General features: G+C 40.3%; 1 protein-coding gene across 1 annotated transcript; it reads right to left on the bottom strand.

Annotated features, from left to right (window-relative positions):
* Positions 1–2231: 2231 nt before the first annotated feature.
* Positions 2232–25645, bottom strand: LOC109563494 (nephrocan-like). The gene is made up of 3 exons (XM_070795620.1): positions 25445–25645; positions 12058–12959; positions 2232–3416 (listed from the first exon to the last, which is right to left on the bottom strand). Exons 1-3 carry the CDS (start codon positions 25631–25633, stop codon positions 2969–2971), a joined length of 1539 nt encoding a protein of 512 aa, XP_070651721.1. The 5' UTR covers positions 25634–25645; the 3' UTR covers positions 2232–2968.
* Between the last annotated feature and the right edge of the window lie 2059 nt (positions 25646–27704).

Raw genomic sequence — 27704 nt, forward strand, 5'->3', positions numbered from 1 at the left:
TAATTTAATAGGTCTGGTGTCCTTATAAGAAGGGATGTCAGAGATATCTCTCTTCCCATGTGTGTGCACACAGAGAAGAAGCCATGTGAGGACATGATGAGAAGACAGTCCTCTTCTAATCAGGAGAGACACCTCACCAAAACCCAACCCTTATAACACCTTGACCTTGGGCTTCTAGCCTCCAGAACAGATTTTCTGTTACTTAAGTCACCCAGCCTGTGGTATTTTGTTACGGCTGCCCAAGCAGATGAATACAGATACTTTATTGAACCTATTACCACTCGAGACATTGTGAGTAGAATGTGCTAAGGGAATCTTAACGTAGTTTTGAATGCTATAGTAGAAAGAGTACTGGACTGAAGTCAAAACACCTGGATGCAATCAAGTTCTGGTTCTGCCACTTCCTATATGTGAGGACCCAATAGTCACAATGGCCATCTGATGTGAAGAGCTGACTCATCTGAAAAGACCCTGATGCTGGGAAAGATTGAAGGCGGGAGGAGAAGGGGATGACAGAGGATGAGATGGTTGGATGGCATCACCGACTCAGTGGACATGAGTTTGAGTAAACTCTGGGAGTTGGTGATGGACAGGGAGGCCTGGCGTGCTGCAGTGCATGGGGTCACAAAGAGGCAGATATGACTGAGCGACTGAACTGAATAGTCACTTCACCCCTGTGAGCCTGAACTCCCTCACCTGTACAAGACTAGATTCTTTCCCAAGGTCCTCATTGCGTGAGACTTCTGATTATCAATATCCATGCAGTCAGCGAGTATAAATCATTTATAAATCATATAAATCATTACACACAAAGAAAGCATCATTCATCTTTGTTAGAGAGAACTGTGGTCTAACTCATTAGAAGAATTGAAGCTCCACACAATAGCAAGGAAAACCATATGACTTCCCTGATTTATGCACATCTGTGCACATGTATTTGGGATACCTGTCAATGTGCCAAGGAGTACTAGAAACAACAATATTAGTAGGCTCTTCTCCAAGGAATATCAATGTTATAAAGATCTGGGGAGAAAAAAATATGGATATAAAGCAAGTAATGCAAAACGTGCCAAAAGATTAACTTAAAACATAGCATTCTGGAGAAAGTTTTAGCTTCTTATGGGCATCTTTGCTCATCCACTCAATCGCTACAGTTTCTTTCTTTGTAATTTTGATGAAAATCTTTGTAGAAAACTATAGCTGATAAATTTTACTGTTTAGAACAGCAGCTGATTTTGATGGGGTTTTAAATTTATTTGCAAGTAGATCATTTTCACAAGTCCCCAGAGGAGGAAATGGTAACCCACTCTATTATTTTGCCTGAAAAATCCTGTGGACAAGAGCCTGGCAGGCTACAGACTATGGGGTCGCAAAGATTCAGACATGACTGACCGACTAAGCACACAGCACATTTTCACAGGTAGGTTGATAGAAAATTATCCCACAGTCACACCTATATCCTCTGTCAGGCAGCTCTCAAATGCATGCAGATAATCGCAAGGGAGGCACAGCAGAGACTATGGTCCCCTGAGAAAATTGAATGTAACTAAAGCATGCTCTTTTCAGGAAGCCTGGTACAGGGACATCTGCGGTAATTACACTGACAGTTTACATTTCCCTTTCTGATTTCCCTTTGGTCGTGGGGAGACTGTCAAAGTAGCCTTGGCTTCTGTCCCTTAGTTAAAGGCAAACATGTGACTCAAGCTAGAACAATTAGTCTCTCCCTCTGAGGATGTGACTCCTGAGAAGAGGGGAGCTATTAATAACACTGATAATAGTGGAACACTTCGTTCTGCAGAGAGAACCCTGAAAAAGCTCAGGGACTCTCCATTACGTTCTTTTCCCTGGGGCCCGACCTGATCTCCATCCTTACCATATGCTCCAGTTTTTCCTTTGATTCTGTGAGCTAGTCCCAATCTTTTCAATAAATTCTTTCCTGCTTGAAGTTAGAGTCCATTTTTATTTCTTGTAAGCAAACGTGTATAGTATAGGCCTTTAGGTACCAGCTTCATATACGAAATCATCACTTTATTTGAGAAAACGATCTGCTCAATTTGCAGGAAGTTAGATGGCGATTTTATTGGGCGTTACTGTTTGTCTAGGTTTCAGTATAAAACACAAATTACTTTTAACATGGTAGGAATTTACATCTTCTTCTGAACGTTGATCTTTTCTACATTACTCCTTCCACCTCAACTTATCTTAACCGTCATTTCAACTTAACTGTCATTTCATTCATTAAAAAAAAAGAGAAAAACTTATTTAAACTTATTGCATATCTAAATGTATTATATATTTCTGCTTAACAGATTGAACATTAAAAAGCATTTTTGTGGAGCAAAGAGGACCTTTAGGGCAGTGAGACTACTCTGTGATACTATAATGGTGAATACATGTCATTATATGTTTGTCCAAACCCATAGTATGTACAGAAGAATTGATACTTTTGAACTCTCAAAAAAAGTCTTCTCTCAAGAGAAAAACTGACTCATTGGAAAAGACCCTGATGCTGAGAAAGATTGAAGGTGGGAGAAGGGGATGACAGAGGATGAGATGGTTGGATGGCATCACTGACTCAATGGACATGAGTTTGAGTAAATTCTGGGAGTTGGTGATGGACAGGGAGGCCTGGCGTGTTGCAGTCCATGGGGTCGCAAAGAGCTGGACATGACTGAGTGAACTGACTGATGGTATGTACAACACCAAAAGTGAACCCCAATGTAAACTGTGGACTTTAGGTGATTATGATGCACTGATACAGGTTCATCAACTGTAATAAATGTTCCACGTCTGGTGGGACATGTAGTAATGCAGGAGGCTATGTTTGTGTAGGGGTAGAGGGTATACAGGAAATCTCTGTACTTTGCTCTCGATTCTGCTATGAACCTAAAACTGCTCTAAAAATGAGGTCTACATTTAAGAAAGAAAGAAACAAAATCTTTTTCTAAACTGCAAACAAAGCTCATCCTTAATCTATCTCATAATCATAATAATCATCATCCACATTGATTCTGATGCTGGCGTGCTCCTCCAGCTTTGGTTTCTTTTTGGTCTCTTTGCTTTTCTCGGTCAGATGTAAGTGATGCTCACATTGCTTCATGATCTTCTTGGAAGACATCCAGCTCTCCCCTTGTCGTTCAGCTGGTGCCACACACTGTCCTCCCCTCACATCTGTGCCCTTGGCCTTCAGGACCTCTCTGGCTCTCAGGAGACTGCAGGTGCAATTCCATGGATTTCCATCCAGATACAGGTGCCGGAGGCGAGGCAGCACCTCCAGGGCTTTGAGGTCTAAAGCGGAAAGCCTGTTGTTCCTGAGGTTTAGAACCTGAAGCTGCTTCAGATCCTTGACCTCCCTCTCAGCAATATCCTGGATGGCATTGCCTTTTAGGTCCAGCCTGGCTAAGGTTCCTGGGAGCCTGAAAAAGCATGGAAACAGGATGTGAGAGGAGGCTGTGACCGTCATTCCAAACTGCCGAGGCAACTCAGACTGAGCAACATCCAAGTTTGCTGCACCGTTCTGTTCCCTCTGAAGCTAGAAAACAAGCTTTATTTTGAAAAGATAATTTAAAGTACAAACCTAAGTCTTACCTATTGATCTTTAACCCTTTCTCATAGGACTTATTTTCTAATCCTCTGATTTCTTCTATTTTATATTCATATATTTTTCTCCTCCAGTGAAAATCTTGAAAAAATGGCTAATTCCATGTCTGGGGCAAAATAAGCTAGAACATCTGAACCAGAACGCAATGAATTGTTCAGAGATTGCTGGAACACCTATCATGATGGCTGCTATCCAAAAATACAGTGTTAGCAAGAGTGTGGAGAAATTGGAACCTTTGTGCACTGTGGATGGGAGGATAAATGGTACAGACGATATGGAAAACAGTATGGTGGTCCTCCCCAAATTAAAAATACAATTGCCATATGATCCAGCAATTCCACTTTTGTGTATATACTCAAAAGAATCGAAAAGAAGTTCTCAAAGAGATACTTATGCACCCATGTTATACTCCCATGTCAAATTCACAATAGTTAGAATGTGGAAGCAATCCAAATGTCCATTGATTGATGAATGAGTAAGCAAAATACAAAATATAAGTACCTACAATGGAATATTATCCAGCCTTAAAACGAAGGAAATTCTGACTCATGCTACAACATGAATAAGGATACTACGCTAAGTGGGAAAAAAAGCCAGTCATAAAAAGATAACTTCCCTGGTGGCTCAGACGTTAAAGAATCTGCTCCAATATAGGAGACCCGGATTCGATCCCTGGGTCAGGAAGATTCCCTGGAAAAGGGAATGACAACCCCCTCCAGTATTCTTGCCTGGATAATTCCACGGACAAAGAAGCCTGGTGTGCTACAGTCCATGGGATCACAAAGAGTCTGACACGACTGGCTGACAAACACTTCACTTCAAAAGATAACTGCTGTATGATTCTACTTATATAAGATGTCTAGAGTAGTCAAATTCATAGAAACAGAAAGTAGAATAGTGGTTGTCAGGGATTTAGGGGAGAGGGGAAATGAGCTGTTTAATGGGTACAGAGTTTCAGTTTCACAAGATGAAAAAGTTCTGGACGCTGGTTGCACAACAGTGCAAATATACTTAATGTTGAATTGTACATTTTAAAATGGTTAACATGGTGAATTTTATGTTATGTGTGTTTTACCACAATTTTTTTTTTTAAATAGAGATAATGGAATTGTGTCCCATGAACACAGGAACCAGCTTGGAGAGGCTCCTATTAAGGAAATTTGAGCATCAAAAGAGACTAGCAACTATAAATAACCATAACTCACTGAATGAATTAAGATCTCTGGGTCCATAGTGATATTTATAAAACAAAAAAAATAAAGAAACAGAAAAAAAAAGCTACACAATAATGTTAAATGGGGAAAATAGAAGACAAAATTGATTTGAAATACATAAAAACAACTTATGGCTAGACATGGGTTCTGATTGAGCAGTTATGGATGACTCCTTTGTTTCTCAGCACACAAAGTTTTCAACCTTGAACAGGTATTGCTGTATAATCAGAAAAAAAAAATTTAACTGTGGCTACCAATTTGAAAAATTTCATGCTAACAACTGTTGATAAAAATAAAAAAGGATCACAGTTGTGAACTGAAAATCTTTCTCTGAGTCAACAACTTTCCATTAAGTGCTTCCCTTGTGGCTCTGACGGTAAAGCGTCTGCCTACAATCTGGGAGACCCGGGTTGGATCCCTGGGTCGGGAAGTTCCCCTGGAGAAGGAAATGGCAACCCACTCTAGTATTCTTGCCTGGAAAATCCCATGGACGGAGGAGTCCGATAGGCTACAGTTCATGAGGTCGCGAAGAGTCAGACACAACTGAGCCACTTCACTTCATTCTCTTTATGAAGTGCAATAAGCGAAAAAGTTTTATGGGAAAAAAGGTCCTGAAAAATACCACCCAAATGCTATCTCCATGCCATGTGAATGTATTCTATTTCATGCTTTTTAGTATTCACTGGAATTTTTTATGGTGGTCTCAGTCATATGATTGCTATGCCAAAGAGAAAGAAACAAATGAATTTAACCATATTTTACAACAATATTACCTTTTGTTTGTTATAGTGTTATTTTTAGATGAATTTAATTCTAAAAGGTTAATCTTTTAGGCTACTGGAATGGGTAGCCATTTTCTTTTTCAGGGGATCTTCCCAACCCAGGGATTGAACCCTAGTCTCCCACGTTGCTGGCAGATTCTTTACCATCTGAGCCACCAGGGAAGCCCATGGTTACTGGCACTTAGCCTAAATTTTGTCCTTGGTTTTTTTCTTTGATATTTACATTTTATAGTTGTATATATTTATGTTTATGTATTTTATATTTGTATTCATCTCCTAAACCATATAATATATATATACATACATAAGTATTTGTGCTTTTGAATATTTTAAAGTCATGCTTAAAAGTGACTTTTTTAAAATTTGGAATTAAATTTACCTAACAAAATAGGTTAATTTACCAGGGAAAATCACTTCATACATTTTAAGTGTGGTATAAGCTTCTGCAAAGACATTTTCTCTTAATAAGTCTGTTGTTAATACAATTAACAATTTTCAAATTGATATCCACAGTTAAATTCAGTTTGAAATTAATCCCTGAGAGACTGTAACTTTGTGCACACACCAGCTTATCCAGCTTACATCTCGAAAAGTTATACAGAAAATCTGTGTGTAGCTTTTTTTTTCCCCCCCAAAAATGGACTGTTAATTGGTGATGATGCAGCAACCAAGGCTCTGGAACTATTGAGGGTACAAGGGGCCCAGCAGCTGAGGAAAGATATGGTAAACTCAAGAGTCAAGTCTACTTATTAAGACTTTGAGTTCTAACTTTGGCTATTCTATCTACTAGTATGTGACTTCAGGTAAATTATTTAGCTCTTTTTTTTTGGCCACATCCACAGCATGTGGGATCTTTGTTCCCCGACTAGGGATTCAACCCATGCCGCTTGCATTGGAAGTGGAGTCTTAACCACTGGGCCACTGCGGAAGTCCCAGTTATTTAGCTTTTTAAGGCTTCTGATTTTCCAAGTATTCACTGCACAGAAGTCACATAAAAATGTTAACTAAGGACAATGAGCAAGCCAAGCTTTTCTTTTAAACAAACACACTTATTCAATTATCAGCTGGGTAGCCAAAAACTGTACCTGTTCTTAGAAGTATCTTTTTTTCTTTCATGTTGTTATGGATAATCAAAATGGTATTATAAGAGAAATCAGTAATTTCCTGCTTTTGGCAGTCATTTATTTCTTTGATATAGTTTGTCTTTATAAATCTGATTTCTATAAAAATGTAGCCCTGATTTTAAGACAAACAAGTGTCTAGAAATGCTGTTTGTTCTTTGGGCAATACCCCTTCTTAGCGTAAAAAGAGGCACACCCCCATTTTGTCAGTAGATGGCACTTGAGTGTAAGAAAAAAATGCTAACTGGCTTCATTAGGTTGTAGAAAGCTATTCTGCATTTGAATTATCCAAACTGTGAATAATGAAGGAATGGTGTAACTTATCTTTGTTCCCTGAGCTGCAGACTGGTGAAATGAGAAGCAGCAAAAAGTGAGACCCAGGTTCTGGGTAGTCTAAATTCTAAGTTGTGATTGAGTCACTCAGTCATATCCAACTCTCTTGCGACCCCATGGACTGTAGGCTGCCAGGCTCCTCTGTCCATGGAATTTTTCAGGCAAGAACACTGGAGTGGGTTGCCGTTTCCTCCTCCAGAGGATCTTCCCGACCCAGGGAACACATGCACATCTTCTGCATTAGCAGGCAGATTCTTTATGGTTGAGTCACCAGGGAAGCCCAAGGAATAGATAGTATTGTACTTTAATTCTTTATAGGAGGGAAACCATGGAAAAACTTTTTGGGGTCCTTCCAAATTTCCAATTCAAAGAAAAATTGCAGAGTAGGGGTTTGGTGGTCATGATGGGGAATTTAAAAATCACTTTCTATAAGAACACAGGCCAAGTTCTCTGACAGAGTAGAGAGCTGTGTGGCTTCATTTATGCCTCATGGGCATACCCATGAGCTACCCCCTGGTCGCTCATTACTTGCCTCATTGTCCTTTCCCAGTAGTTCTCAACCTGGGCTATGCCTTAAATTCATCTGGGGAGCTTTTTAAAAATACTGATGCCTGGGGTGATGACGTAACTGGTTTGAAGTGAGGTCTAGGCATGAATGGGCTTTTTAAAAGTTATCCAAATTGTGAAATCAGATTTGAAAATTAGGGTTAGCTCAGGCTTGCAAGGGCTTCCCTGGTGGATCAGTGGTTAAAAAAAAAAAAAAATCTGCCTGCAACGCAGGATACCTGGGTTCAATTCCTGGATTGGGAAAATCCCCTGGAGGAGAGCATGGCAATCCACTCCAGTATTCTTGCCTGGAAAATTCCATGGACAGAGGAGCCTGGAGGGCTACAGTCCATAGGGTTGCACAGAGTCGGACAGGACGGAAGCGACTGAGCAGCAGCAGCAGCAGGCTTCAGTCAGTTCAGTTCAGTGGCTCAGAAATGTCCGACTCTTTTCGACCCCATGGACTGCAGCACACCAAGCTTCCCTGTCCATCACCAACTCCTGGAGCTTGCTCAAACTCATGTCCATTGAGTCAGTGATGCCATCCAACCATCTCATCCTCTCTCGTCCCCTTCTTCTCCCGCCTTCAGTCTTTCCCAGCATCAGGGTCTTTTCAAATGAGTTAGTTCTTCACATCAGGTGGCCAAAGTATTGGAGTTTCAGCTTCAGCATCAGTCCTTCCAATCAATATTTAGGACTGATTTCCTTTAGGATGGACTGGTTGGATCCTCCTGCGATCCAAGGGACTCTCAAGAGTCTTCTCCAACACCACAGTTCAAAAGCATCAATTCTTCAGCTCTCAGCTTTCTTTATAGTCCAACTCTCACATCCATACATGACTACTGGAAAAACCATAGCTTTGACTAGATGGACCTTTGTTGGTAAAGTAATGTCTCTGCTTTTTAATATGCTGTCTAGGTTGGTCATAGCTTTTCTTCCAAGGAGCAAGTGTCTTTTAATTTCATGGCTGCAGTCACTATCTGCAGTGATTTTGGAGCCCAAAAATATAAAGTCTGTCACTGTTTCCATTGTTTCCCCATCTATTTGCCATAAAGTGATGGGACTAGATGCCATGATCTTAGTTTTTTGAATGCTGAGTTTTAGGCAGCAGGCTTGCAAACCCATTATACATTCTGTTGGGTAAAAGCATTGTGCTTTCTGTAGTCACTTATTAAAACACAGATACTCTGTCAGAAGTAATTAAGAATAATTAAGCTACTTTTCACTCATTAAACTTAGCAGGATTACTTCCCCAAATGCTTTCTAAAAGTCACCTGAATAGAAAAATTCACCAAGTTCACAGTTTTGTCCATGGCTGTCAGAGCCTGCTGAGAATCCTTAGGTGAGATAGTTACTCCCTAACCTGTTTTGTGACTTTTTACTTGATGCATATTTTTTGGAGGAGCATGCAGTAGTCGAAAATATAGTAGAGAAATTATTTAAATAACAAGAATGTTGTTGTTCAGTCACTCAGTCATGTCTGACTCTTTGCAACCCCATGAACTGCAGCACGCCAGGCTTCCCTGTCCTTCAGTATCTTCCAGAGTTTGCTCAAACTCATGTCCATTGAATTGGTGATGCCATCCAACCATCTCATGCTCTGTCATCCCCTTCTCCTCCTGCCTTCAATTTTTCCCAGAAAGCAGGGTGTTTTCCAATGAGTCAGTTCTTCACATCAGGTAGCCAAAGGGTACTGGAGCTTCAGCTTCAGCATCAGTCCTTCCAATCAATATTCAGGGTTGATTTACTTTAGGATTGACTTATTTGATCTCCTTGCTGTCCAAGGGACTCTCAAGAGTCTTCTCCAACATCACAGTTCAAAAGCATTAATTCTTCAGCATTCAGCCTTCTTTATGGTCCAACTCTCACATCTGTACATGACTACTGGAAGAACCATAGCTTTGACTATATGGACCTTTGTCAGCAAAGTGACGTCTCTGCTTTTTAATACTCTGTCTAGGTTTGTCAGAGCTTTTCTTCCAAGGAGCAAGCATCTTTTACTTTCATGGCGGCAGTCACCATCTGCAGTGATTTGGGAGCCCAAGAAAATAAAACCTGTTACCATTCCCCATGGGAATATGGGAATACCAGACCACCTGATCTGCCTCTTGAGAAATTTGTATGCAGGTCAGGAAGCAACAGTTAAAACTGGACATGGAACAACAGACTGGTTCCAAATAGGAAAAGGAGTACGTCGGCTGTATATTGTCACCCTGTTTATTTAACTTATATGCAGAGTACATCATGAGAAATGCTGGACTGGAAGAAGCACAAGCTGGAATCAAGATTGCCGGGAGAAATACCAATAACCTCAGATATGCAGATGACACCACCCTTATGGCAGAAAGTGAAGAGGAACTCAAAAGCCTCTTGATGAAAGTGAAAGTGGAGAGTGAAAAAGTTGGCTTAAAGCTCAACATTCAGAAAACGAAGATCATGGCATCCAGTCCCATCACTTCATGGGAAATAGATGGGGAAACAGTGGAAACAGTGTCAGACTTTATTTTTCTGGGCTCCAAAATCACTACAGATGGTGACTGCAGCCATGAAATTAAAAGACGCTTACTCCTTGGAAGGAAAGTTATGACCAACCTAGATAGCATATTCAAAAGCAGAGACATTACTTTGCCAACAAAGGTTCGTCTAGTCAAGGCTATGGTTTTTCCTGTGGTCATGTATGGATGTGAGAGTTGGACTGTGAAGAAGGCTGAGCACTGAAGAATTGATGCTTTTGAACTGTGGTGTTGGAGAAGACTCTTGAGAGTCTCTTGGACTGCAAGGAGATCCAACCATTCCATTCTGAAGGAGATCAGCCCTGGGATTTCTTTGGAAGGAATGATGCTAAAGCTGAAACTCCAGTACTTTGGCCAACTCATGCGAAGCGTTGACTCATTGGAAAAGACTCTGATGCTGGGAGGGATTGGGGGCAGGAGGAGAAGGGGACGCAGAGGATGAGATGGCTGGATGGCATCACTGACTTGATGGATGTGAGTCTGAGTGAACTCTGGGAGTTGGTGATGGACAGGGAGGCCTGGCGTGCTGCGATTCATGGGGTCGCAAAGAGTCGGACACGACTGAGCGACTGAACTGAACTGAACTGAACTGAACCATTCCCCATTACCATTTCCCCTGTTACTATTGTTTCCCCATCTATTTGCCATGAAGTGAAGGGACCGGATGACATGATCTTGGTCTTAAGAATGAGAGTCTTGAAATACTGACCACATGCTCTAGCCTTAGAGTCTTTGTACTGGCTGTTGTGTCTAGAACACTCCCACCCCTGCACACCCTGCCCACCGCCCCACAAAGACCACTGCCCCACAAAGAAAAAGAATCTGCTGTTTAATAAACAACATAGTATCTTTTTAAGGAGAATAATAGTACTTACTCTTCTATTTTTATTCTACTTTAAAATGTGAAACATGGGATAAAAGTTAAATAGAGTCAATTAACATGAACATATTAGTAACAGATTATGACTTTGGTTAGAGGGGAACAAGTACAGTGGGTTGGAGATAGAAGTAGGGATATTTGGAAAAAATTTATTAAGCGCCAGAGTATGAGGATGTATGTGTGTTTGTGTGTGTGAGACAAAGAGAATAAAAGAAACAACTGAAAACATAAGGTAAGACCAACACAAACTGACTCACACACTCACAAACAGGCCCACAGAAAACTAAGCAGCACCCCACAGCACTGAGAAAAACAAATGACTCCTAAATGCATAATTCAAAATAAATACAATGTTAGATTTCAAGATTTTGATTTTTCCCTTATAAACTATTTCAATGCTTTTAAAAATATAAATGTCTTACTACATTTTCCCCCTCAGTTTTTCCTGGGGTCCTTGCTTTGCTAGTGTTAAACACATGCCTTGCTTCCCAAATGGTGCAGTGGAATCTGCCTGCCAATGCAGAAGATGCAAGAGACACGAGTTCCATCCTTGGGTCGGGAAGATCCCCTGTAGTAGGAAACGGCAACCTGCTCCAATATTCTTGCCTGGAAAATTCCATGGACAGAGGAACCTGGCAGCTACAGTCCATGGGGTTGTAAAGAGTCAGACAGGACTAAGCATGCACCCCCTTAAGCACATGCCTAGTGCGCCTGTTGCTGGATCCAGGCCATAGCTTAGACAACCAGAACACATTTTTACAAGTAATAGCCCCCTGTGATGTTCGTTAGCATACTTCCCTGAAGCTGCAGTTGCTTCTAATACAGATCTCTAATATAGATCTGTTGATATCTTGTCCCACAGGCAAGGTAAGTTAGTGTAGGAGTCAGCTTGAGGGCTGGAGATTCCAAACCCTTGTTTAAAACTTCTGCCTCTGAACCCTTGGATAGCTTTAATCAGATAAATTACATTTACCTGGACTACTTTTCTTTCTTGTATAATGTACTTAGTTGCCCCCATCTTTGGAAGACTTCTCTGGTAAGTTCCACAGATGATAAAGCTCACTTACCGCAGAGGTATAGACAGGAGTAGGTTCTGCTCCAAGGCCAGATTGGAGAGCTGGGAACACTTCTGCAGGGCTCCAGCTTCAAACAAGCTGACAATGTTGTTGTCCAGAAACAAGTGTTTCAAATCTCGGAGGTCCCGGAAATCTTGTGCGGTAACTTTCCGAATCAGATTATTGCTGATATCCAGCTTTTGTAGCCGGGCTGGTAGTCGGAGGGGCAACGTCTGAAGTTGGTTTTGGGACACCTCAAGGGTGGTTAAATTGGCAAGGAGCTGTGCCCCCTCGATGGAAGAGAGTGAGTTTTCTGACAGGTAAAGGTGGGAAAGATTCTCTAAGTGTTTCATATCTCGAAACCTCACCGCTTTGAGCCGGTTTCTCTCCATTTTTAAAGAGAGCAAAGATTTGGGGAGGTTAATAGGAATTTTAGTCAGAAAGTTACTACTGAAACTGAGAAATTGCAGAGACTGAAGGGAAGTGAAGAAGCTAGCTGGTATGAGATGTAGCTTGTTATTTTCCATGCTCAGATGTTTCAGATGGGGAAGTGCCAGCGGTCCCTCCACATTCTCGATGTTGTTGGCGTCTAACATCAAGCTTTGCAGACTGACAAGGGAGGAGAGCATGCTGGTAGAGATAGAAGAGATCAGATTGTTTTTCAGTTCAAGGATTTTTAATTTCTTCAGTCCTTCAAAATCAGATCCGTGAAGGACATATATTGAATTATCATTTAGTTTTAACACTTCAAGACTGGCTGGGAGAGCACGGGGGACCCGTCTTAACTTATTTTTCCAGAGTTCCAAGGTCTTCAAAGTACTCAGAGTTTTGAAAGTGTCGTTTTCTACTGACTCTGTTCCACTGGCCAGCAGAAGAAAATCTTCTAGAGCTAACATTTGGGTAAAGTTAGAGAGCTATTAAAAAAAAAAAAGCAGGGATGGGGAAAAGAGGAGAAAAGCAGTAAATTAGGATTATTATTTTTAAAAAGGCATATACGTTTCCATTCAATACTAATGATACTTCAGCTTTTTCCTTCAGGATCTATTTTATTTTATTACTGCTGCTGCTGCTGCTAAGTCATTTCAGTCGTGTCCGACTCTGTGCGACCCCACAGATGGCAGCCCACCAGGCTCTGCCGTCTCTGGGATTCTTCATGTTGTTGTATAGCAAAACCAATACAATATTGTAAAGCAACTTCTCTCAAATTAAAAAAAATTTTAAGTAATGAAACTTTTTTTTAATTTGAGGGAAGTTGCTTTACAACATTGTATTGGTTTTGCTATACAACAACATGAATCAGTCATAATTATATACATTTATGTTCCAGTACTTTGGCCACCTCATGCGAAGAGTTGACTCATTGGAAAAGACTCTGATGCTGGGAGGGATTGGGGGCAGGAGGAGAAGGGGACGCAGAGGATGAGATGGCTGGATGGCATCACTGACTCGATGGACGTGAGTCTGAGTGAACTCCGGGAGTTGGTGATAGACAGGGAGGCCTGGCGTGCTGCGATTCTTGGGGTCGCAAAGAGTTGGACACGACTGAGCGACTGATCTGATCTGATATATACCCCTTCCCTCTTGAACCTCGCTCCCCACCCCATTCCCTCCCTCAAGGTCATCACAGAGCACAGGCTGGGCTCCATGTGGTTTTAAATTATCTCTTGGAAAAGGATAGAAACTCAGGTCCTGACCATTTTTATTCACACCTGCTAGAGGGACGGGGGAGCCTGGTGGGCTGCCATCTATGGGGTCGCACAGAGTCGGACACAACTGAAGCGACTTAGCAGCAGCAGCAGTGTAAGAGGTCTAAAATATTTTAAGCACTTTCATATACTATTGATAGACATAAAATTGGCCAACTTTTGCTGTGTATTCTTTGACCCAGCAAGTTTACTTCTAGGTAGAAGTGCTTACAAATTGCACAATGATGTGTGCGACAGGATGTTCTTTGTTGCATCATCTTGTAACAGCCAAAAAGGAAACAATCTGGAAATTTCACCAAGCTGTTAACTAGAGTTGCTAACTCTTAGAAGGTAAGGTTATAGGGAATTTTCATTATCTATCTATATTTCACATTGTCTAGATGTGTTAAAATTATTAAATTACATTTAAACAATTTTAAGCATTAAAAGTAAAAAAAATTTAATGTCCTAGATACTGCTATCAGTTGGATGGGCCTATTAGAAAGACATTTTCAAGTATATTATAGTTTGGAAAACTAGTCTCCTTGTTCCCACTCCCCAATTTTTGTTTCATTGATGAAAAAGATTCATGAAGAAACAAATAGGATACACGTGTCTCCATGTCTGTAGAGCAAGGAGTCCATTCATGCATATACCCCAGACCTAATGCAATTCCTCTCCTCAATTTTAGGAATCTGATACACTTTCTCCATGGTTTGCAAGTTTAAGCACACCTATCTTTCCACATACCCTCCAAACTCCTAGCTTGACATCTACCTCCTTTTTAGGATGGTGTAATTTTTGGTATTTGTTTCTCGAGTAAAATCATGTTTAGGTAAATGAAGAATTGTTCCAGATTTTCCTCAGCTTAATAAATCTTCACAAAATTTTCAACCTGATTTAGAATTCAGTTAAGCTGGAATTTTCAATGCACAATTTTATGTCTTACTGTCTATAGCTTCTAAATGTTGATTTAACTGTGCAGTTGAACCCTTTTGTAATACCAGTATACGGTTAATACCTTCAAAGTGGGTTAATTCTGCAGCACATATTTGTTATATGTGATTATACTATAGGAGGACCTGTGATGTGAATTATGGTATATTTTAAAGCATCTCCTAAAATGGTACACTAGTTGAAGAATCTCGTGTTAAAAATTCAATAAACAAATATTTTTAATCATAAAATTTTTGGCAGCTGCCTTGGCTTATATATTGCTGCTAACATTTGATATTTTCTTAATGATTAATCAGATGCATTAATTAGTCATAGTCCCAAGAATAGTACTTTTTGTTTTTGAATTTGTTGAGCATCTACAAGTTCCATGTGCTTTTTTACATGTCATTATTAGTTCTCTTCATAACCCTGCAAGTTTGAATTTCAACAGGGTTTACAGAACTCCAAAGCCCTTTCTTCCTCAACTCATCATTTTCTAATACATTTTCTGCTGCCTGTGGTCTATAATTAATGTTTTTCAAATGAGACACAAGATCTGGACACAGATCATATTTTTAGAAAAGCAGAAATTTTAGAGATTATATAGTACAAATCTTCCATATAAGGGAAGGTTTAAGCTGGAATCAAGATTGCCAGGAGAAATATCAATAACCTAAGATATGCAGATGACACCACACTTAAGGCAGAAAGTGAAGAAGAACTAAAGAGCCTCTTGATGAAAGTGAAAGAGGACAGTGAAAAAGTTAGCTTAAAGCTCAACATTCAGAAAACAAAGATCATGGCATCCAGTCCCATCACTTCATGGCAAATAGATGGGGAAACAATGGAAACAGTGACGGGTTTTATTTTCTTGGGCTCCAAAATCACTGCAGAAGGTGACTGCAGCCATGAAATTAAAAGACACTTGCTTCTTGGAAGGAAAGTTATGACCAACCTAGATAGCATATTAAAAAGTAGAGACATTACTTTACCAAAAAGGTCCATCTAGTCAAAGCTATGGTTTTTCCAGTGGTCATGTATGGATGTAAGAGTTAGACTATAAAGAAAGCTGAATGCTGAAGAATTGATGCTTTTGAACCATGGTGTTGGAGAAGACTCTTGAGATTCCCTTGGACTGCAAGAGGAACAAACCAGTCAATCCTAAAGAAAATCAGTCCTATATATTCATTGGAAGGACTGATGCTGAAGCTGAAACTCCAATACTTTGGCCACCTGATGTGAAGAATTGACTCATTGGAAAAGACCCTGATGCTGAGAAAGATTGAAGGTGAGAGGAGAAGGGGACGACAGAGGATGAGATGGTCATGAGTTTGGGCAAGCTCCGGGAGTTGGTGGACAGGGAAGCTTGGTGTGCTGCAGTCCATGGGGTTGCAAAGATTCGGACATGACTGAGTGACTGAACTGAACTGAACTGAAGCGATGAGGCCAAAAAATAAAAATAAAATAAATGACCTGTCCAAGATGCAGGGTGTTTAATCTATTCTTCATTCTAAATTGCCTTTTTCTAGGCTTTCTTTCATATTAAGTCATAAATGACTCTACACATTGATTTGCACCTCTGGGACTGTTGATGTCCCGAAAAAAAGACCTTGATGTTGCAAATGCCTCCACTTCTATCTGCTTGACGACAAACCCTAAAAAGACAGCCGACTATGCAGCCAGTCTCAGAGATGACATGAATCTGAATGGACAGTTTCTCTGAGGACAAAGTGTGGTGTGGGAGCTTCAATTTGTCTCCATTTTTATATATAAAGTATATAGACTAGCCTACATAGTAAATACCAGTCATATTCTTAACTAAATCCAGGGAATAGTCGTTTTATGTTATTAAGCATAGAGAACCTTTTCCCTTTATCAGGTGAATGCAGATTACTTTTGCCAAAGCCAAAACAACACCCAGTTGTGGATGTGACTGGTGATGGAAACAAAGTCCAATGATGTAAAGAGCAATATTGCATAGGAACCTGGAATGTTAGGTCCATGAATCAAGGCAAATTGGAAGTGGTCAAACAGGAGACGGCAAGAATGAGCATTAACATTTTAGGAATCAGCGAACTAAAATGGACTGGAATGGGTGAATTTAACTCAGATGACCATTATATCTACTACTATGGGCAAGAATCCCTTAGAATAAATGGAGTAGCCATCATAGTGAACAAGAGTCCAAAATGCAGTACTTGGATACAATCTCAAAAGTGACAAAATGATCTCTGTTTGTTTCCAAGGTAAATCATTCAAAATCACAGTAATCCATCTATGCCCTGACCAGTAATGCTGAAGAAGCTGAAGTTGAACAGTTCTATGAAGACCGATAAGACCTTCTAGAGCTAACACAAAAAACATGTCCTCTTCATTATAGGGGAATGGAATGCAAAAGTAGGAAGTCAAGAACTACCTAGAGTAACAGGAAAATTTGGCCTTGGAGTACAAAACGATGCAGGTCAAAGGCTGACAGAGTATAGTAAACACCTTCTTCCAACAACACAAGACTCTACATATGGACATCACCAGATGGTCAATACCTAAATCAGATTGGTTATATTCTTTGCAGCCAAAGATGGAGAAGCTCTATACAGTCAGCAAAGTCAAGACAGAGAGCTGACTGTGGCTCAGAATTTATTGCCAAATTCAGACTTAAATTGAAGCAAGTAGGGAAAACCACTAGACCATTCAGGTATGACCTAAATCAAACCCCTTACAATTATAAAGTGTAAGTGACAAACAGATTCAACATATTAGATCTGATAGACAGAGTGCCTGAAGAACTGTGGATGGAGGTTCGTGACAGGAGGCAGTGATCAAGACCATCCCCAAGAAAAAGAAATGCAAAAGGCAAAATGGTTGTCTGAGGAGGCCTTAAGTATCTGAGAAAAGAACAGAAGCAAAAGGCAAAGGAGTAAAGGAAAGATATACCCATTTGAATGCAGAGTTCCAAAGAATAGCAAGGAGGGATAAGAAAGCCTTCCTCGGTGATCAATGTAAAGAAGTAGAGGAAAAAATAGAATGGGAAAGAGTAGAGATCTCTTCAAGAAAATTAGAGATACCAAGGGAACATTTCATGCAAAGCTGAGCACATTAAAGGACAGAAATGGTATGGACCTAACAGAAGCAGAAGATATTAAGAAGAGGTGGCAAGAATACACAGAAGAAATGTACAAAAAAAGATCTTCATGACCCAGATAACAATGGTGTGATCACTCACCTAGAGCCAGACATCCTAGAATGTGAAGTCAAGTGGGCCTTAGGAAGCATCACTTCAAACAAAGCTAGTGGAGGTGATGGAATTCCAGTTGTGCTATTTCAAATCCTAAAAGATAATGCTGTGAAAGTGCTGCACTCAATATGCCAGCAAATGTGGAAAACTCAGCAGTGGCCACAGGACTGGAAAGGTCAGGTTTATTCCAATCCCAAAGAAAGGCAATGCCAAAGAATGCTCAGACTACTGCACAATTGCACTCATCTCACACTCTAGCAAAGTAATGCTCAAAATTCTCCAAGCCAGGTTTCAACAGTACATAAACTGTGAACTTCCAGATGTTCAAGCTGGATTTAGAAAAGGCAGAGGAACCAGAGATCAAATTGCCAACATCCATTGGAAGATCGAAAAAGCAAGAGAGTTCCAGAAATACGTCTACTTCTGATTTTTGACTATGACAAAGCCTCTGTTGTGGATCACAACAAACTGTGGAAAATTCTTCAAGAGATATGAATACCAGACCACCTGACCTGCCTCCTGAGTAATTTGTATGCAGGTCGAGAAGCAACAATTAGAATTGGACATGGAACAACAGACTGGTTCCAAATTGGGAAAGGAGTACATTAAGGCTGTATATTGTCACCCTGCTTATTTAACTTCTGTGCAGAGTACATCATGTAAAATGTCGGGCTGGATGAAGCACAAGCTGGAATCAAGATTGCTGGGAGAAATATCAATAACTTCAGATATGCAGATGACACCACCCTTATGGCAGAAAGTGAAGAAGAACTCAAGAGCTGCTTGGTGAAAGTGAAAGAGGAGAGTGAAAAAGTAGGCTTAAAACTCAACATTCAGAAAACGAAGATCATGGCTTCTGGTCCCATCATTTCATGGCAAATAGATGGGGAAATAATGGAAACAGTGAGAGACTATTTTGGGGGGCTCCACAATCACTGCAGATGGTGATTGCAGCCATGAAATTAAAAGAAGCTTGCTCCTTGGAAGAAAAGCTATGACCAACTTAGCATATTAAAGAGCAGAGACATTACTTTACCAACAAAGGTCCGTCTAGTCAAAGCTATGGTTTTTCCAGTGGTCATGTATGGATGTGAACGTTGGACTATAAAGAAAACTGAACACCGAAGAATTGTTGCTTTTGAACTGTGGTGTTGGAGAAGACTCTTGAGAGTCCCTTGCACAGCAAGGAGATCCAACAAGTCAATCCTAAAGGAAATCAGTCCTGAATATTCATTGGAAGGGCTGATGCTGAAGCTGAAACTCCAATACTTTGGCCACCTGATGCGAAGAACTGACTCCTTTAAAAAGACCCTGATGCTGGGAAAGATTGAGGGCAGGAGGAGAAGGGGATGACAGAGGATGAGATAGTTGGATGGCCTCACCGATGCAATGGACGTGAGTTTGAGCAAGCTCCGGGAGTTGGTGATGGACAGGGAGGCTCGGCGTGCTATAATCCCGCGGTCACAAAGAGTGGAACACGACTGAGCGACTGAACTGAACTGATTATTAGTTAAAATGGCCTACCATTTTCTAAATATTTACTATGCTTATCTTTTGTCTTTTAATTGAAGGACACTTACTTTATACTTTTGTGTTGGTTTCTGCCGTACAACAACTGAAACAGCCTAAGTATACTTACATCTCCTCCTCCTTGAACCTCCCTCCCACTCCGCCCCTGTAGGTCATCACAGAGCAGCGGGCTGAGCTCCCTGTGTCATCCAGCCACTCCCCACTAGCATCTGCTTTGCATCTGGTAGTGTATATGTGTCAGTGCCACTCTCTCACGCTGTCCCACCCTCTCTTCCCCTGCTGTGTCCACAAGTCCTCTCTCTACGTCTGCTCTCTGTTCCTGCCCTCAGATAAGTTCATCGGTACCATTTTTCTAGGTTCCGTATATATGTGTTAATACACAGAACTTGTTTTTTCTTTCTGACTTGCTTCACTCTGTATAACAGCCACTAGGTTCATCCATGTCACTGGAACTGGCACATACAATGCTTATGTTTACAAAGCTCTGTGTGTAAACATGATTATTCCCTTTTCACTGAGGGAAACTAAAGCTCAAGAAGGCAGAACAATTTGTCCAAGTATTTCTTGCTAGGAAGTGGAAAGATTGGGCTTCCAATCCAGGTTTATCTTACCCTAACACATATATTTTAAAAAATTAATCTATTTATTTTAATTGGAGGCTAATTACTTTACAATATTGTGGTGGTCTTCGCCATACATCGACATGAATCAGCCATGGGTGTATATGTGTCCCCCCATCCTGAAAATCCCACCTCCCTCCCCACCCCATCTCTCTGGGTTGTCCCAGAGCACTGGCTTTGAGTGCCCTGCTTCATACATCGAACTTGCACTGGTCATCTATTTAACATTTGGTAATACACATGTTTCAATGCTATTCTCTCAAATCATCCTACCCTCACCTTTTCCCACAGAGTTCAAAAGTCTGTCCTTTACATCTGTGTGTTTTTTGATGTCTCTCATATAGGGTTTTCGTTACCATCTTCTTTGTAAATTCCATAATGTGTGTCAATAGACAATATTTGTCTTTCCCTTTCTGACTTATTTCACTCTGTATAACAGGCTCCAGTTTCATCCACCTCATTAGAACTGATTCAAATGTGTTCTTTTTTATAGCTGAGTAATATTCCATTGTGTACATGTACCACAACTTCCTTATCCATTCGTCTGCCAACAGACATCTAGGTTGATTCCATGTCCTGGCTATTGTAAACAGTGCTGCAATGAACATTGGAGTACATGTGTCTATGTACTCTGGTTTCCTAGGTGTGTACACCCAGCAGTGGGATTGCTGGGTCATAAGGCAGTTCTATTTCCAGTTTTTTAAAGGAATCTCCATACTGTTCTCCATAGTGGCTGTACTAGTTTGCATTCCCACCAACAGTGTAAGAGGGTTCCCTTTTTTCCACACTCTCTCCAGCATTCATTGTTTGTAGACTTTTGGATCGCAGCCATTCTGACCGGTGTGAGATGGGACCTCATTGTGGTTTTGATTTGCATTTCTCTGATAATGAGTGATGTTGAGCATCTTTTCATGTGTTTGTTAGCCATCTGTATGTCTTCTTTGGAGAAATGTTAACACACATATATTTTTAACTTTACTGTTTATAACGTGAATTTAGCTGAAGTGTATAGAGTTCTGGTGCCACAATGAGAAAGACACCCATTGATTTTCAACTTATCAGTTGAGTTTGCAGAGCTGACAAAGGCAAAAAAAATCTGCCAGACTTGTTTTTTCCATTTCCGTGGGCTGAGCAGGGTTGTGCTCAAGAGATGTGGAAAGAGATGCTTTTGCCTTGGAGCTAACCTTGGGACTGTTGGCCATTTGTCAACATTGGTTAAAAAGCAAGGCAAGTGTGGTTTGGTGTTAACAATTAGGCTTGGGGGAAAAAAAGAGAAACAGGCTTAGAAAGCTTAGCTAAGTAAAATTCCTGCCATCACAGTTTTACAGTTTGGCGAACCTAATACTTATGGAGATAAAAGTTACCATATAATATGAAAAGTTAAAGAAAAAAAAAGCAAGCCAAGTAAAATGAAACAGAGCAGAGGGGCCAATTCTGCTGGTCTCTCCATGGAAAGGCTTTGTTTCAGTTTTCAGTTCTGGGAAGCTCCCCTTCCAAGCACTAGAGGGTCACAGGACTTCCTTAGGCTCTGTTTAGGTCAAATGCACACAGGAATCCAACACGTTCACAGTGACTGCCTCAGACATATGTGAACCAAGCCAGCAAGGCATTTTCTAAACTATGTTGGAATTTTCCCTGATCATCGAAGCAACATTTGTTCTCTGTAAAAAATTTAAAAATTCTGGAAAGTATGGAGAGAATATAAAAAGAATTCATAACTTCTCCCTTGTTGATAAACTATATAGTTCTTTTTAAAAAATATGTATTTATTTATTTGACTGCAGTACGTCTTAATTGGGGGCTTCCCAAATGGGATAGTGGTAAAGAATCTGCTTGCCAATGCAGGAGACCCAAGAGATGTAGGTTCATTCCCTGGGTGGGGAAGATCCCCTGGAGGAGGAAATGGCAACCCACTCCAATATTCTTGCCTGGAAAATTCCATGGACAGAAGAGCCTGGCAGGCTACAGGCCATGGGGTCGCAAATAGCCAGACACAACTGGGGGGCGGCACTGAGACTGCAGTTGCGGCACCAGGTATCTAGTTCCCTCACCAGGAATCAAACCCAGGACCCCTGCATTGGGAGCACAGAGTCTTACCCGCTGGGCCATCAGGGAAGTCCCTATACATTTCTTACACAAGAATAATCTGAAGTACCTTCTTCTCTTCCACAAAAGATATATGTAAATAATTATTTTCATTGACTGCCACCAGAAAGACATTTCTGTATGCATGCTAAGTTGCTTCAGTCATGTCCAACTCTTTGCAACCTTATGGACTGTAACCTGCCAGGCTCCTCTGTCTACAGAATTCTCCAGGAAAGAATACTGGAGTGGGTTGCCATGCCCTCCTCCAGGGATCTTCTCATCCGAGGAATTGAACCTGCATTTCCTGTGGCTCTTGCATTGCAGGCAAGTTCTTTACCACTGAGTCACTGGAGAACCCCAAAGACATTTCTATTTGTTCTTTATATGTTAGAGCTAAACCTGTAAAACTCTTAGAAGAAAATACAGGCATGCATTGTCATGACCTTGGGTTTGGTAAAAGTTATCTTGGGTATGACACCAGATATGATCCTCTCCAGCAGCACCAGCTGTCCAGGTATAGGAGAAACAAAGGAAAGTGATCATGTTAAACAGAGACTGAGGCTTTGCTGAATAAGCGTTGAGATAATTGGTAAAGAACCTGTCTGCAATGCAAGAGCCACAGGAGATGCAGTTTCAATTCCTGGGATAGGAAGATCCCTGGAGGAGGGAATGGCAGCCCATTCCAGTATTCTTGCCTGGAGAATTCTGTGGACAGAGGATCCTGGTGGGTTACAGTCCATAGGGTCACAATTGTGGGATGCAAAAGGGGAAGAGGTAGGGAAAGAAGATAAATAAGAAATGGACTGATATCTGAGAGAATGTGGGTAGATCTAGGATTAGAAGTCTCCATGAGGTAGAATGATAAGCGCAGCATGTGGCAGCTGAATAGAAAGGAGATAATGACAAGAGAGCGCATATGGGAATTCAAGACTTTTGACTAGAAAAATTTCAGGTATAAAGAGGATTATGATATAAACAAGAGAGTAGACAGCTGTGGAGAACTGCAAATGTAGATAGATAATTTTTGTGAGTTCAAGGAAGTGTGGGACTAGGATATTGAACGCTAAAGGCACCCCAAAAGATGCAGAACTTAGGATGGAGAGGAAGACTAGGAGACTTAGGATGAAAGAGACAGGGGCACAGTATAAAACTCACAGAGGAACAAACAGTGTTATTGTCTGATGATGTGCACCTCAAAGAAGTAGGGATTTTTACAGATAAAAGGATGAATAAAACCCTCTTTTCTTGAGGGCAGAAACTGAATTTTTAATACTTTTTTAATCTTTTTGACTGTACTGTGTGGCTTGTAGGATCTTTGTTGCCCAACCAGGGATTAAACCTGAGCCACATCAGTTGAGAGCCTAGAATCCTAACCACTAGGCCACTAAGAAACTCCTGGAACTGAATTTTTCATCTTTTATCTCCAGTCTCAACCACAGCATTCACAGACCCAAAGACAATTGAATCATATGAACAAGTAATAGACACATTTAAAATTGTGGTATATACACACATATATATGTATATATAAACATGCTATGCATGCATACATGTATATGTTATGTATGTGTATATATGTACGTGTATGTGTGTGTGTGTGTGTATATATATATAGTTTATATTGTTATTAATCTGTAGATCCATTTTAAGTCTTTTTGTTTAAAATACAGGCACCTAATTCTATAATTCAAACCAGATAAACAGAATAACATTGCATTCACTAAATGCAAGTAAAATATGGTCATTTAAAGCCTGAAGGATTTTTAAAAGGGAAAAGAAAAGTATTATTGCTCAGAACTTTCTACTTCCTTCACCAAACAGTCCTTTCTTTCTTCAACTTTTCTTCTGCGAACAGTCCTTTCTAGAGATAATTAACTAGGTTAAAGTCAGGGAAGTGGCAATATTGCTATTCACTGAACCTAAACCAATCAATATTGCTGTTGAGTGAACCTAAACCAGTGACAAATGAACTCAATCAGTAAGTGAGTTTGATGAGAGACATAATTTCATTTTACTGACTGCAGAGCAGCAGTGGGGGATCATTACCAGGCTTCGTTGACACTCCACCTCTCAGTATCTCAAGTCCTCAGGACAAATATTTAAGCATTTTGCCCTTTAACCAGGTGTCTTGCTTGAATTCTGAGACCTGACAGGCATTAGGCACTACTGGATTAGAAGAGGAAAGTAAACAGATGACGACTAGGCAGTGGTGCTTATTGAACCTCGAAATAAATACCATGCCACATATTTCAAACTCCCAGGGTTTGTGTGCACCTACATTAAAATTTCTTGACCAAATAAAACAGGGGGACAGGGAGGTGTCTCTGTTTGAAGGAAAAGTACATTCCCTTGCTGAGTCTCTGCATCTGGATCATACACAGGTATTTCCTTATCTTAAGGTTTGGATTGATGAGGGGGAAGCAGTGACCAGAGAGTCATAGAATTTTCCATTTAGAAAATTCCTGGGATCCCCAATCTAATCCAGCCTTCTCATGTCATAAAAGTAACAAATAAGGTCCAGAGATTTTTTTTTTTTTAACTGCTTGCCTAAGGTAATTCTATCGCTAGTGAGAAAACTAAAATGAGAACTCTAGTCTCTTGATACCTTTCAAAATACCAAAGGTCAAAAACAAGTTTCTTCATGTTATACAAGTCAGACAGATCTATAGCACTCTTTTCAAGTGCCCTCTGAATAGGAAAGCATGAAAATAAACGCCATAATTAAAAGCACATAGATCAACTAAAAATAAATAAATTAAAAAATAAAAGCACATAGAATGAGAATTTCAGTAATGTGGCAAAACAAAAACGTGTATTTCTTCTGTATAAGTTTCCATAAAGATATTAATGCCTGGCTGGTTTGTAGGGTTTGTATGAATAATTCTCACATGCTGTGTTTATCTTGATAGCCTTATAATGTTATAAGTATCATCTGCCTTCTATGGCATAAACAAAAGTATGTTTTTTCGCCCAAATTCTTTTTAAAATGGGGACACGAAGAAACCAATGCTCTCAAACTCTTTTTGTTAAGAATCATTACTCTACTTTAACTCTGCAACAACATAATTAAAATTTTAAAAAACTAAAACAAAATATTATTTTATTATTGGGGGGGCTCCTTAACTAAAATGAAATATCCAGAGGCACATACCCATCTCACTACACAGAGCAAACAGGTAGCTAGTACTGCAACACAATTTCATAATCATCGCTTTTAAGTTTTGATTATTTACATTAAGTTTAACAACCCCACAGTCACCCCTTCACCCTGTCTCACAAAATAAAGTTGCAGGAGAATGAGTGATTACCTGAAGGTGTTGAATTTTGCTATGGCTGATGTAGAGCTTCTTGGTGGTGGAAGGAATGCCCGATGGCACCTCTGTTAGCCTGTAGCATTGCACCGACTGCTCTGAGTCACAGCTGCATCGTCCAGGACAGTGAGGATCGAGACCATAGCAGAGAGAGAGCAGAGCAAGGAAAGCGTAGAGCAGACACATCTCCCAAAACAGGGCCTCTCACGTAGCAGGCGAGTGTTCAGGCGATGCCTCACTTTTTATACCGTGAAATCTGATCATAGAACCTTATGAATGTGTACTCTGTCAATGTAAGAAGACAGGAGAGAAAAAATTCCCAATTTGCCTGGGTTAAAATGTTAGCAACTATTACAGAGAGGAAGGCACTTAAACATTGATAAGCTGCCTTAATATTTGTAGGTGAGCAAAACCCTATGTTATTTATGGCTTGAAAGGCTAATCTGCAAACACCTCTATTATCTGTAGTTTCCTTTTTTTGTTAAATGTGACACTCGGGAATTAGGGGGAAAAGACAAAGGGCTGTTTTATAGTGGGCTATAAAACCATTGAATTTTCTGTGACCCTGTATTAAAACCATTTTTGTGGGATTGCAATGGGCAGGTGTTTTCTCCTCACATTAACCAGTATGGGAAAATAGACAGGTTTTCTATTTATTATTGTTGTTTTAGTATTTTATTGCTAGTGAAACAATGGGGGTACAATGGAGAGATGTTTAGAGCCACAGGTAACTTATTTGATTCATCTGTCACTTGATCACCCTCATATCACATATAGAAAATATTTTTGTTGTTCAAAAATGTTACTGACTCGGATGAATATAACATCACACTAGGTCTATTATCTTTGTTTGTTTGTAATAATGGAAGAAAAGTTCTTTCGTTTTCAGAGGAACTTGGTCGTGAATTCCTACCAGTGAGGGAAAGCTTCCTATGTCCTGGGGGCCCCACAGTTGTGACTTCGTGTCTTGCTGTGTTCATCCCTGCTGAAGGAATTTGAAAGCGTTTTAAGCAAAAGATTATATAGAGAAACTCTTTCCCCCAAAATTGAAGACCTAAATTTCCCCATGTGGCTTCAGCAGATTGCTCTTAGAAACTCTTCCTAATATTGAAAATCTTCTCTGATCGCCTCTTCAACCTTACTTTGCTACAATTGTCACTTCGAAGGCAAAAGTTTCTTGGCTGTAATAATCAATTCATTCTATTTCCAAAGGATTTTGTGTGCTTTTCCCAAAAGACTTTTTCTTCTCCTCTTTTCTAATTGTTTGTCCTCTGTTTTCTTTTACTATCAGAGACAGGAAGTGATAAGAGATTTCTGTCAATATTCTGATTTTCAAGAAGCTTTATTATTTATTTCTCTTGTCCAGTAATAGAATTTTTAGAATAGAATAGAATTTTTTTTTAATTTTTAGAATTTTCGAATAGCAAAGCAATGCTCAGTAAAAGAAAATTTGGAAAAAGAAGCAAGGAGGAGGAAAAAAGAAACTTTAGTCCTATCTCCAAAACAAACCTTTTTTCCATTTTTTTTTCCTCTGCCTAGGCTTTGAAATGGCAAAAAGAGGGTCTTAATAAATGACAGTTGTAGGAATTCCTTGGCAGTCCAGTGGTTAGAACTCTGTGATTCCACTGCAGAGGGCATGGGTTCCACCACTGGTTGGGGAACTAAAATTCCAAAAGCTGCGTGTGGCCAAAGAAAAGAAATAATTATATCTCTTTAGGTTATTAGTTGCAAGCAATGGAAACAAATTCTGACCAATTTAAGAAGAAAAGGAATTATTGAAAGGAAGTTGTGTAGCACACAGAACTGTAGGAAAACCTGGAGAACCAGATTTTAAAGTGGACAAGAATAAAGGAAGGCTACATACCCAGAGGGCTTCCCAGGTAGTATTAGTGGTAAAGAACCCACCTGCCAAAGTAGGAGATGCAAGAGACCCAAGTTCAATCCCTGGAATCCTGGATCAGGAAGATCCCTTGGAGGAGGGCATGGCACTGGGTCGCAAAAGTCAGATACAACTGAAACGACTTCGCATGCATGCATGTATTCAGCCAGAATCACACACTTCAGTGTGGTGTCCACACAACATAGATGCCCTTGCTTCCACCACTGAACAGGAAATTGGATATGCTTGCTGACACTGTGGCTACTGCAAAAGGATGCTGCTACACTCACCTTATCCTCCCTATCAGCAAGAATTCTGTCCATCCCTGCCTCACAATCTGCATGTTAAAAATTTCAGGTGGATGATTTTTCGGTTAGG

The sequence above is a fragment of the Bos indicus genome, chromosome 9, assembly GCF_029378745.1.
Source record: "Bos indicus isolate NIAB-ARS_2022 breed Sahiwal x Tharparkar chromosome 9, NIAB-ARS_B.indTharparkar_mat_pri_1.0, whole genome shotgun sequence".
Lineage (NCBI taxonomy): Eukaryota > Metazoa > Chordata > Mammalia > Artiodactyla > Bovidae > Bos > Bos indicus.